At 51.2% G+C, this 13172-nt stretch overlaps 1 protein-coding gene and 1 non-coding gene across 2 annotated transcripts in view; one reads left to right on the top strand and one right to left on the bottom strand.

The window, feature by feature from the left end:
- BPIFB4 (BPI fold containing family B member 4) overlaps nt 1–4506 on the bottom strand; it is a 29381-nt gene extending 24875 nt beyond the window's left edge. Inside the window, exons 1-5 of the mRNA XM_005887935.2 lie at nt 4401–4506; nt 3366–3428; nt 2417–2936; nt 1348–1452; nt 460–603 (exon numbers count right to left, since the gene is read on the bottom strand). Coding sequence (XP_005887997.2) covers nt 460–603; nt 1348–1452; nt 2417–2936; nt 3366–3428; nt 4401–4506 — 938 coding nt within the window. The remainder of the gene's footprint in view (nt 1–459; nt 604–1347; nt 1453–2416; nt 2937–3365; nt 3429–4400) is intronic.
- A 3095-nt stretch (nt 4507–7601) lies between these two features.
- On the top strand, nt 7602–7674 carry TRNAG-CCC (transfer RNA glycine (anticodon CCC)). Its single transcript has one exon. It is a non-coding gene; the product is annotated as a tRNA-Gly (tRNA).
- The last annotated feature ends 5498 nt before the right edge of the window (nt 7675–13172 follow it).

Below are 13172 nucleotides of genomic sequence, written 5' to 3'. Positions count from 1 at the left end.
GCGTACCAGCCAATATCCAGACACTTGAAAACCCCTCTGGACACAAGGTGTGCACTCTGCCAGTTTGTGAGTAGAGTGTAATAGAAAAAACTCAACATCTGATTAAGATCACAGGAACAGCATCAACTGGGAAATTTCACTGTGAGTTGGAGCACCATTGAACACAATACCCATGTTATTCAAGTAACATAAACTCTTAAAATGTGCCAGATTTTCACTAGGTGTTTTACACTCACCATCTTAATTCCAAAGGGGAAAAAATGACCCCCATTTCACAGATAAAAAAAGTGGAGCTCAGAGAGAGCAACAGAGCTATCCAAGGTCACACAGCAAGCAATAGTGAAGCTGAAGAGGTTTGAACCCCAGCCTGCTTCCAGAGCCTCTGCTCTAAACTATGATTGGCCAAAGACAGATCACTCTACCATCTGCCAAGGCACTCCACAGCCCACTGGTACTCACCCTCGCAGCAGCCTGACTTTGATACCTCCCAGGAGGGTATCACATCGCTCAACGACCAGCCTTGGGTAACCCGTGCGGTCCATGGTCAGCCGGACTTTGGCCGTGATGTTCACCTCCACTGCGATGTCCAGGAACCCAATAAGACTAGAGGAGAGGAGACCATGGTACCAGGGAGACAGTGAGTCAACGCCCAACCACCACATTGCACCTTGGCCTTTGCCCTGGCGGTTCCTGCCATCTACTATGCTGCTGGTTCACGTCTGGGGTCCCAAACCAGAAGGCTTCCCTGGACCCTCAAGTCATCTGTGAACAAATCTATCCCCACTTATGAGAGCTTCAAAGGCTGGGAACAGAGGCCAATAAATGAACCTATGTCCAAATTTTGGTTTCCAAGGTGACCACCCCATCATATTGCTTTGTAGGTATGACTTCCTCCCATGGGGATAAATCAGTGCAAAGGTCCACCACCTGAGGTCCTCTAATGAGCACCAACTACTTGGCAGACACTATTCAGGGAGACCATCTGTCACAGTGGCTGCAGCCACCTGGGAAAGGATAAGTCTTATTGTGCCCATTGCAGGTGAAGACATTATGGCTCAGTGATATTAGAACTGGCCTGACTTCACACGGGTTAAAAGAGAGTCAGGATTTGAACCCAAGGGGCCCCCAGACTCCAACCTCCCAGGATCTTAACCTCTGCATAGGCTGCCTTCACTGCTTGCTGCTCAGGAGATGACCTGAGCCCAAAGGTATAAGCCACGTGCGTGCTGATGACACCTCAGGTCTTTTAGTCCCCACATTATGGACAAAAAGGAGAAATAACCTGCCCCAGATCTCCCAGCCAGGATGTAGGGTGGCAGGGACCCCTCTGGAACCAAGGACACACACCTCTTCCCGTTGATGGCCACGCGGGTGTACAAGCTCAGGTAGACGCCCACGCCAGGCAGGAGCCGCACAGACACCCGAGGGAGAGTCAACTCCACAATGCGTAACCTGCGGGGGACCAAGAGCAGTGAGAGGGCTGCCATCTCCAGTGCCCGGCACCCCACTCCCAGGGACCGTCCTCCCCGTACCCCCCTCCTCTGCGCCCCATTCATTCTTCTCAGCTCTAGAAAGACCTACGATTCATGGATAGAGTTTGGAAAACACAGAAAAATTAAAGGCAAAAAATATGCCATGACCCAGTCTCCCACTGCCTGGAGGTCTATTGTTTATATTTCCATGTATTTGCTTGGATCTTTTTTTTTTTTTTTTCTCCCAGTAAAAATGCTACTCCTTCTGCCTGTCCCTGCCCGGCTTTGCCTGATTTCTTCCCACACATTCTTTAGATTTCAGCTCTAGGTTTTCTTCCTCCGGGAAGCCTCCCCTGATCTCTCCACTATACACCTCCTCACTTCTTCATGAACTTCTTAGCACTGTAAGTGTATAATTGTTTCCAGGCTTCTTCATTGATGCCATATAACCCACCAGCCTGCAAGCTCCATCAGGACAAGAGATGTGTCTTGTCTTGGCTCACCATGAGGTCGTGCCCCTGGGGACAATAGAGCACCCTGCATGTAGTTGGTACTCTAAATATTGGTCAAATTAAATAGTGAATATGAGGAGGAGGCTGAGCATAGTTGAAATTATAATATGTATGCGCAATCTTGGGTGTTTTCCACCTCGACTATATTACTATGACCATTCTACAGAGGAGGAAAATGAGACTCAGAGAGAGGAAAAGAATGGCCCAAAGTCACAGGCTAATCTAAAAGGCTGAGCTGGGACTCAAACTCAGGACTTTTAACAGCAAGATCCCAAATCATACAAGACTCAAGACGTCCAGTCCCGAGGCCAGGTCCTAAAGTGTATGAGACACTGAAGACCATCCTAATTCCAACTCCAGGCCCCTGGGGGTGATTATTCTTGTTCAGAGTTCATTAGGGAGCTTGACAGGGAGACCCCAGCCTCTCCTTACCCGGTGATGCCCTGCACGGTGCTGATGATGCCGCCCTCGCCAAGTACGCCCAGGACGCCCCCTCCTCCAAGAAGTCCTCCGTCTCCAAGGAGACCACCTCCGCCGAGCAGCCCACCTTGGCCTGCTAGGATGCCGTCAGCTGCCAGCATGCCCCCCGTGCCCAGCAAACCGCCTGGGCCCAGTGCCCCAGTGGCTACACCAGGCGGGATCTCTCCAGGCCTCAACTCTCGCCGGTGAAGTCTGCCCACGGGCGCCGCGCCTTCAGCAGACCTGTACCGCCCGTGGTCCCTGTGGCTGCCGTGTGCATTCTCAGCATTGCGGTAGTTGCTGGTTCGGAGGTCCCTGACGCTTCCATCGGACTCAAGGATCTCACCATATCGGTATTTGCCCCCCAACTGAGCGGTGTTGTCACTGGCCTCGACGTGACCATACTTGTAATTACCGCCCAGCTGGTGGCCATTGGTATACTTTGGGGGCGGTTCTCGGACGTGAAAGTCATTGTAGGGAACACCACCGACACCTCGGGGGAATTCAGCGCGTCTGTAGTCATCGTAACGATGTCGGCCACCACCCAAAAGACCACCACTGCCACCCAAGAGCCCACCACTGCCACCCAAGAGCCCTCCACCACTGTGGCCTCCACCACCCAGCAGCCCCCCACCACTGCCACCCAGCAGCCCCCCACCACCGTGGCCTCCACCACCCAGCAGCCCACCATCACCACTGCTACTCCCACCACCAAAAAGCCCCCCATCACTGCCACCCAGGAGCCCTCCACCACTGCTGCTACCGCCACCCAATAAGCCTCCTCCAACTCCGCCCAACAGGTCACCACCCCCTCCACCCCCGCCACCGAGCAGGCCCCCCAGAAGACCACCTCCCCCACCACCTCCACTTCCACCAAGCAGACCCCCCAGGAGAGGCCCACCACCATCACCACCAGCTTTACCCATGGGCACCTCTCTCAGGGCTGAGCGAAGAGCATCACTTTGCTGCAAGGTGCCCGAGATGGCTGCGGAGAAGCAAAGGTCTCATTCAGAGGCTCGTTCCCCCTCCGGTCCCCAGCACTGCTCGTTCCCTAGTCCCCTTTCCCACTGGTAAACTCCTGAGGTCGAATGGTAAGGCTCCTCTGACCAGCCCTGACATCCCCGTGAGCTCATTAGCTGCTGGCTTTGACCTCTCACACATTAACCGGATTTCAACATTGTTCAGCCAAACCTGGGTAGATTTTCTTCATGATCCTTCCTTCCAAGCACTCCACACTTTACAGTGTAAAAAACAACAACAACAACAAAAAAACCCTACTTCTTTGTGCATTATTCAAATTTATTCCTGGAAAACAGTCAAGGCCAGAATTATTGTCCCCATTTGATGGATAAAGAAACTGAGGCCTGTGACACTGAGGAAATGACCCCATTTTTTTCATTCTATGACAACTTTGGACAGGAATGAGGGCAGGGGACATGTCCTCATTTTCCAGATGACAAAAGAGAGACCCCCAAGAACTGAAGGCAGGATCAACGACAGCTCCCACTTTTGAGTGTTTTCTATGAACCAGGAACTGTGCTAAGTTTTCAAAAGGTCATTCATCTCATTAGATTCTTGTATCAGTCCTCCAGGATGGGGACCATAATGACACCCTCTTCACAGATGAGAAAACTGAGGCTCAGAGAACTCAAGTCATGGACTTAAGGTCATATAGCCAATATCTGAACTCTAGGAAGGCTGACTCCAAGACGCAAGCTCTTAATCGCTGCTTTCTACTGCCTCAAGCATACACTCCCCAGCATGGTGCCTGGCCCCTAGCAAGTGCTGAGGAAGTGTGAGCTCACGGAAAAGATGAAACTAAGGCCCAGAGAGAAGCCACCCATCCTTCTGATGTAGAACCTGCCAGTGAACAAGAGAGTGCTTGGGAATTTCAGAGTTGGCTGGACTTCCCTACCCACCGCCTGCCACCATTCACTCTCTGCAGGACTGGACTCACCGTTGCTCAGCACGTCTTTGGTAACCCTGAGGACGGTGTTTGTATCTTGGCGGACACCACACACAGCCGCCACTGACAGAGCAGCCACACACCACGCCGTCCACATGCTGGCACTGCTTCTCTGCTAAGGAGACAGTGGGTCATAGGGCCATGGCTGGGTGTTACCACCCTGCCCAGCAGCTGGAGTTAGCACCACCCCTTCAGCCCACCAAGAGTCACATCAAGACCCTGAGGCCCAGAAACAGGGGAAATCACCCAAGGGCATAGAATAAGGCAGGCCCAGAGTTCCTGATGCCACCTTCTGAGCTTTTCAAATTGCAGTCAATCTGGACATATCATTAACTGAACTGTTCCATAACATAGATGTTTCATTAATATCTCCCCAGATGAAAATTTACAAATGGAGCTTCAGGAATAGAGAAAAAATACTCTACTGGGGATTCCAATCAAAATAGCAAATTAGTAGAAGGCAGACTCTGGGGAAATTTCTCCAGAGATTTCTAGAGAAATCTACTCATCTGTTTACCCAACCACCCATCCATCCATCCTTCCATTCCCCCATCCACCCATCCATTCACCCACTCATCAACCATCCATTCCCCCTCTTATTCATCCATCCATCCATCTATCCATCCTTCTTCCCATCTATCCATCCCACTATACATGACCCAACCAACCAGCAAGCTGATCTTATATCCATCCACCTATCCTTTCTTCCTTCCTTCCTTTCATACATCCATCACCCATACATCCTTCCATCAGTCCATCCACCTGTCAACACATTCACCTAGCCACACTTGCATGCATCCAGCCAGCTAGCAAATACCCCTTCCTATCTCTTTGGAGGAGACTGTTCCATCATCATGTCATTAAGATGAAGGGCTCTAGATCAAACCTCTCTGGATTCTAATCCTTAGAAAAGAGATTTGACCTTTTGAATTACAGCTTCCTAGTCACAATCATGGCTTCCCAGGTGGTACCAGGGGTAAAGAACCCACCTGCCAATGCAGTATATATAAGAGGTGTGGGTTCGACCCATGGGTTGGAAAGATCCCCTGGAGGAGGGCATGGCAACCCACTCCAGTATTCTTGCCTGGAGAATCCCATGGACAGAGGAGCCTGATGGGCTGCAGTCCATAGGGTCGCAAAGAGACAACTGAAGTGACTTAGCACGCACATACATGCAGTCACCAGCACATCATATCTGGTACATAGCAGACACTCAATAAACAGTAGCTATTTTGGGGGGACTATTATTTCACACCCCTAAGAAGTGGATGTGAAGTATTATGAGATTGGAGGGGTGAAGCATGCATTTGGGGATGAGCAGGTCAACCCCTAGAAAATTTTATTTTGCTGCCTTCATGTCTAATAAACTTCTATTACTCCACCAAACCAGTCTACCCATTCACCAGCCTCAGAGAATCAGAGCAGGACATGGTTCCTTCCAGGCCAAACTATGAAATTGTTGGCCTCAACCCCCTCCACATATGCACCCTCTTCCCTTTCTCCTGTCTCCTACATCCCCTGAAGTTCACACAGCCCCTCCATTCTTTCCCTGCTCCCCTAGGAAGAATTTCATGGGAACTCATTCATAGTAGAATATTATGGTATCATATATTTAAGAATTTTTTCCCCCTGGCTTCCTCACCTCATCCTAACCCCACTGCCCAGAGAATTCTCTGTTCAAAGAGGGATCACCACCTTCAGTTAAAAAGATGGGCATCAAAGGAGGGATTTCTGGCATCAGCAAACAGCTAATGAGTGTCAGGGAGGTAGCAAAGGTCCCGGGTACCCAACCCCAACATTCCTGGGGAAGATGAGTGCAGCTCTGCTCACCCATGTCATTCAAGGGACTCAGGCCCTTCTGTTGATCCCTGAGAGGTCTCCTGCCTATGCCCATGTTGCAGACAAGATCACTGAGGTTCAGAAAAGGGTCACCCAGGCAGGTATCCAGTCTGGGACACACTTCATTGCCTCCCCAGACCTCGGGCTCCCCCTGCCCAGACTCTGAAGAGGGAAGGGGGCACCTCCTTACCCCCCGGGAGGTCCCTGCAGCTCGGTCTTGAGAGGTCCTGTTCACTGGGCCCTCTGCTTCAGCTGAATCTGGTCGCAGGCTGGCCTTATATAGCAGCCAGAGTCTGATCCCTGACCCAGGGAGGGAAACACCATGTAATTATGAGAGACCGGAATCTAGATTTGCTCCTCACATTGGGCACTGAGACTCAAAACCACAAGGGTTTGCGGTTTGTGGCTAATTCTGAGAACTTGTTCAACTCCACATGGTGTCACAGGAGCTGGGGTTTATCGGCCCCTGGCCGTTTGTAGCTAATTCTGAGAACTTGCAACTCTGGATGGTGTCACATGAGCTGGGGTTTATCGGCCCCTGCTCTGGGCACATTCCTAGAGACCCTAGCAAGGACCCCAGATGGGGGAAGTGGAAGCACCCCCAGAGGCATCTAGTTTTCAGCTCAAAAGCAGGCACTGCCCACTCCAGCTGGCCAGGGCAGAGAACCATACCCAGACTCAGCATCAAGCTGACCCTGGTTCAGCTTCACTCGACCCAGAACTCGCTGTGTGACCTTAGGTCAGCCACTCCCCTGTTCTCTGCCTCTCATCACATATTTCCATCTGTTAAGTAGGTAGAATATCTGCCTCACAGGACTGATTTGAGGATTCGAGGAGATAAACTTGGACCTGACTCTTCAAACTTGGGGCAAGTGTGAAGAGAACAAGCAGACTGGCTTCTGTTGATCTGCAGAAGTTTTTCTCCCAACATTTCATTATGAAATGTCCACACATCCAGTGAAGTTGAAAAAATTGTGCAGTGAGCACCCATATACTTGTCAGATTCTACCCACCGGCTACATCGACCATTAGTATTTTCTTGTACTCTTGCCTGGAAAGTCCCATGGACGGAGGAGCCTGGTAGGCTGCAGTCCATGGAGTCTCTAAGAGTCGGACACGACTGAGCGACTTCACTTTCACTTTTCACTTTCTTGCATTGGAGAAGGAAATGGCAACCCACTCCAGTGTTCTTGCCTGGAGAATCCCAGGGACGGGGGAGCCTGGTGGGCTGCTGTCTATGGGGTCGCACAGAGTGAGACATGACTGAAGCGACTTAGCATAGCATACTTACTTTACTATGTATCTATTCATCCATTAATCCATCTTAAAAAAAAAAAACATATTTCAAGGATTTCTCTGGTGGTCCAGTGGCCAAGACTCTGCACTCCCAATGCAGGGGCCCTGGGTTCGATCCCTGGTCAGGGAACTGGATCCCACATGCCACAGCTAAGAGTTCGCATGCCACGTCTAAAGATCCCGCATGCCATGACTAAGACCCGGTGCAGCCAAATAAGTAAAAATAAATAAATATTTTTAAAATGTATTTCAAAGAAAGTTGCAGTTAACAATATATTTTCCTCTAAACACTTTAACATGCATGCCATAACGATCATCTTCTTTAGATGTAGAATTTACATACAGTGAAATTCATAAATATCAAGTGTTTATTTAAATAGTGACAATGTTATACAGTATGTCGCTTGCACCCCTATCTTAACATATTTTCATCACCCCAGAATTTTCCCTCCTGTTCCTTCTCAGTCAGTGCCTGCTCCCACCCCTCAGAGGCAGCCACTGCCCGCTCCAAGACCTGCTAGGACACAGACCAGACCTCTCCCTTGGCACTGAAGGTGGATCTGCCTTCCACACCGAGTGGCACCCATTCCTCTCACCACCACCGCCCCCAGCCTCCCTGTCTCCCGGCCTCTGCACGTGCCCTCTCTGCCAAAGAACACCCTTCCCCAGATTCTGCTAGTCACACCAGTGCAGAAATGCCAGCTGCTCTAGAATGCTGTGACAACCCCCAACTCGGATGCTCCCTCTGGACGCCCAAGGCCCTCTGCCACCCCACTGAGATGGCCTTGCTCTGGGCAAACCAGGCCTGTGCCCCACTGCCAGCCCAGCACAGGCACAGATGCCAGTGTAGCAAATGAATGAATGAATGAACGAATGCTTTCAATCACTGCACACAACCTGGGGAGCAATCTGAGTCCTCCTTGCTTCCTGCCCCCAGGCCAGGCCTAGGTCCTACCTTCGTGTTTCTTTTTTTACGTACTAGCCACACCCCATGGCACATGGGGTCTTAGTTGTCTGACCAGGGGCGAACCCATGCCCCTGCATTCAAAGTGCGGAGTCTTAACCACTGGACCACCAGGGAAGACCCCCTACCTCAGTGCTTAATTGATGACATCTCCTCCTTCCCCATGAAGCCCACCTGAGGAGCTCTCCTGGGTGAGGGGGCATTTCTCTCCCCCACCGAGGTCTGCTCTCAAGCCAGGCTGAGCATAAACAGGCGTTCCCCTGAACTCTGCAGGGAGATGCGTCCTCCCTGCTGTCTGAGGGCTGTGGGGCCTCTGAAGGCAGGCATCCTGCCAACCTCGCCAGTGGCACCACTGGAGCCTGAGCCAGCGCCTCTCTGGGACTCACTTTCCCATCTGCAGCGGGTGCTTTAATGGAAAACAGACTTGGAGCCAGAGGCTCGGTTTGAATTCTGCTGTCTGTTTTCTCCAAGCCTGTTTCTTTGGTGTCAAGATGGTGACCAGAGTGACTCGGCCTCAAAAGAATGTCGTAAAGGTCGAGTTTAATCTTGCAAAGTGGTGAGAACAAGGCCCAGCACCCAGTAGGTGCTCAGTAGGTGGTATTTTTACTCTCATCATCCTGGGTCCCTGTTGGCGCCACAAGGCAGAAAGTTGGTAAAACCCACAGGAGTGTGAGCGGGTGCCTGAACCCAGGCCCTGGACCAACTGATCACCTGTAAGGGCTAGGAGGGTTCCAGGGCAGAGACCCCAAGAACCACACACGCCTGTGTTCCCAGATCCCATTTGGCCTCTCAGCTCCGGACAATCCCTTCTTCTCTGGGCCCTCAGTTTGGGCATCTGAGAAATGGGCAGAATACCACACTTCTTCAGCAGGGTTTCCAGGATTGCGGAGGAAATGTCTGGAACATGCCTGGAGCTTTGTGGGGCAAAGAGGGCAACCGCGCCTTTCTCCACCTGCCCGTCCCTCCCGCCAGAGAGCAAGGATCAACGCCTACTGTGAACTGTAGAGGGCAGTGCACACATGGAGGTCAATGCTGTCTTCAGCCCGGAGACCAGCCAGGTCCTGGTGGTCATGAGGCCAGCCTTCCCCCCAGGGCCCCGAGAGGATTAGTGTAGCTCTGGCGCCGAGGAGATCACCTGGGCTTAGCAGCCAAAGGGCACCTTTGTCTGGAGCCGGTGGGACCAGGCCCTGGGAGGCGATTCATCCTGAAGGTGACTCAGCCTGCAGGGGGCCTTGTGGGGGCTTCATGAAGTGGGGAGTTGGGACCAGGAAACAGACCCAGCCTCACTACCAATCCCTCCAACTCAACCCTTGTTCCCCTTATGAACTGTCGGTTCGCTGCTGACCGAGGGACTTCCTGCACATCTGGCTAGTTTCATTGCCCAGCCTAAATGTGGCAGTTCAGAACCTGGGCTCTGGAGTCAGGGGCCTGGGCTCAAGTGCTGACCCTCATCACTTCCTGGCTGTGTGGCCTTGGGCAAGTCTCTTAACTTCTCTGGGCCTCAGTTTCCTCAACTCTAGATCAGATCAGATCAGATCAGTCGCTCAGTCGTGTCCGACTCTTTGCGACCCCATGAATCGCAGCACGCCAGGCCTCCCTGTCCATCACCAACTCCCGGAGTTCACTCAGACTCACGTCCATCGAGTCAGTGATGCCATCCAGCCATCTCATCCTCTGTCGTCCCCTTCTCCTCCTGCCCCCAATCCCTCCCAGCATCAGAGTCTTTTCCAATGAGTCAACTCTTCGCATGAGGTGGCCAAAGTACTGGAGTTTCAGCTTTAGCATCATTCCTTCCAAAGAAATCCCAGGGCCGATCTCCTTCAGAATGGACTGGTTGGATCTCCTTGCAGTCCAAGGGACTCTCAAGAGTCTTCTCCAACACCACAGTTCAAAAGCAGCAATTCTTCGGTGCTCAGCCTTCTTCACAGTCCAACTCTCACATCCATACATGACCACAGGAAAAACCATAGCCTTGACTAGACGAACCTTTGTTGGCAAAGTAATGTCTCTGCTTTTGAATATGCTATCTAGGTTGGTCATAACTTTCCTTCCAAGGAGTAAGCGTCTTTTAATTTCATGGCTGCAGTCACTGTCTGCAGTGATTTTGGAGCCCAGAAAAATAAAGTCTGACACTGTCTCCACTGTCTCCCCATCTATTTCCCATGAAGTGATGGGACCGGATGCCATGATCTTTGTTTTCTGAATGTTGAGCTTTAAGCCAACTTTTTCACTCTCCTCTTTCACTTTCATCAAGAGGCTTTTTAGTTCCTCTTCACTTTCTGCCATAAGGGTGGTGTCATCTGCATATCTGAGGTTATTGATATTTCTCCCCACAATCTTGATTCCAGTTTGTGTTTCTTCCAGTCCAGCGTTTCTTATGATGTACTCTGCATATAAGTTAAATAAACAGGGTGACAGCTCTAGAGTGAACGTAAAAACAGTTCTGAGAAAGAAGGGTTGATTCAAGGAGATGATGACAAAAGTATCAAAAGTCCTTAAGACAGTGTCTGCAGTTAGGAAGCATACAATAAACACAGCAAGTATTATTTTTATAGCACAGTCATGAAAAGCCCAGGCTTTGGATTAAGGGGAAGAAGGATCTGGTTCAAACCCTGGCTCTGCCACTTAGGAGCTGTCCAATTCCATTTCTCTGAGCCTGTTTGCTCATTTTTAAAATAGGGCGATAACACCCATTGATTAGGGTCACTATGAAACCTAACTGAGCAAAGGGTCATCAGCGTCTAACACAGAGGCTGGTATACAGTAAGCGCTCGGTAGAGGTTGGCTGTTTTCATTGCTACTCTGTGCAACCACAGGACTCACCAGGGTGAACAAAGACCCTCCCTCACCTTGACCTTGGGGAGCTCTTGGTCAAGCGGGAGAACAAGGTGAGGCAGGGACAATCCAGGACGGCGAATACAATAACAGAGCCTGCCTAGGGTCTGTGAGGCTGGGGGCACTCTTCTCTGTATTCTGGGAGGACTATCTCATTTCATCCTCAAACGACCCATGAGTGAGTCCTACAGACATGATTCCCATTTCACAGACGAGGAGCCCGAGGCACAGAACCAGCTCTGCTTCCTCTTCATGCTCCAGGAGGATCGGCTGAGGCCACAGGCAGCCTTGACGCCAAACCTGGGAGCCTGGATGGTTTTCTGCTGGCCCAGAGAACCCAGCCATGGAAAGTCTGTCAGTGGAGGTGAGAGATGGTCAGACGAGGTCAAGGAAGGGCTGAAGGAGGACAGGATGGAAGAGAGGAGAGTGTGAAGAACAGGACAGGAGGTGCAGTCCCCATGAGAGAGGAGGAAGGTGTGCTGGGGTCTGGGTGGAGAGGCAGGAGCAGATGAAGGCAGGATGAGAAGGTAGAATAATGTGGCAGTAACATGAGCTAACAGGAACTGATGGGTGAGTCAACATCCTGAGTGCTGGTTAACCCTCAAAACCAAATTAACCGTCATCCCCAAGTTACTGATGAAGAAGTTGAGAGTCAGAGAGAGTCAATGACTTGCCTGAGGCCACATGGCAGCTGGGATGGGATGTGAACCTGTGTGCGTGTGTGCTAAGTCACCTCAGTCGTGTCCGACTCTTTGTGACTCTGTGGACTATAGACCACCAGGCGCCTCATTCCATGGGATTCTCCAGGCAAGAATACTGGAGTGGGTTGACACGCCCTCTTCCAGGGTATCTGCTCAACCCAGAGATGGAACCCATGTCTCTTATGTCTCTGCATTGGCAGATGGGTTCTTTACCACTAGCACCACCTAGGAAGCCCTGGGATTTGAACACAGGCAGCAAAAATTCAAGCTACTCATATAATCACTGTATTGTCCTGGATGGGAGTCAGGAGACACTGGAGGTGAGAAAGGAGACAAGCATAAATCCCACATGCCACTCAGCACTGGGTCCGGCACGTAGTCCAAACCAATAACTGCAGGTGGGTGGAGGGGAGGTAAAGAGAAAAGAAGGGAACCGGGAGGAAGAAAGGGTAGAACAGTGGATGGATGGACAGATTGGAGGATGAATAGATGTGTGAATGGATGGGTGGGTAGATGGGTGGGTGGTGGGTGGATGGATGGGTGAGTGGTGGATAAATATAGATGGAAGGGTGAATGGGTCGGTGGATGAATGGATGGATGGATGGGTAGATGGATGAGAGGATGGTCATTCCCATTGGTGCATAAACCTCTAGACGGGTTCCAACTCTCCTTGGTTCCCCACTGCACCCCCTAGATCCACTAATCCAGTTCCCAAAACTTAACTGGCACCTTTTCACTCAGGTCCACCCATTTGTACCAACTTGGGGCCATTCTCCAGAACCAAGGAGGCCCATCTTGAGCAGCGGAGAGGAGTCCCGGCAAGAGAATCAGGATCCCCAGTTTCCCATCCCAGCTCTGCTCCTGTGCAGCCTCGGCCAGCCAGGCTCCTCTCTGGAGTCAGTTTCTCCACCCACACTATGAGCATTCAGCGTACTTTGTCCTGAAGTCTGTCCTGAGGTGTGTCAATGGCAGGTGTGCAGCTGTTAAGTGACCCCTCCAGGGCAACACCTTCCAGGAGTCTCACCCATCTCTGCTTCCTGGAGTACTCCCTGGAAAACTCTTACTCAGCCTTCAAAATTCAACTCGGACATCGTTTCTGAGAAGTGTCCCAAAATCAGAGAGACCGAA

Source organism: Bos mutus, chromosome 13 (assembly GCF_027580195.1).
Source record: "Bos mutus isolate GX-2022 chromosome 13, NWIPB_WYAK_1.1, whole genome shotgun sequence".
In the NCBI taxonomy this organism is placed as follows: domain Eukaryota; kingdom Metazoa; phylum Chordata; class Mammalia; order Artiodactyla; family Bovidae; genus Bos; species Bos mutus.
Note: the sequence above shows the minus strand (reverse complement) of the source record. Positions and strands in the feature narration are given on the sequence as shown.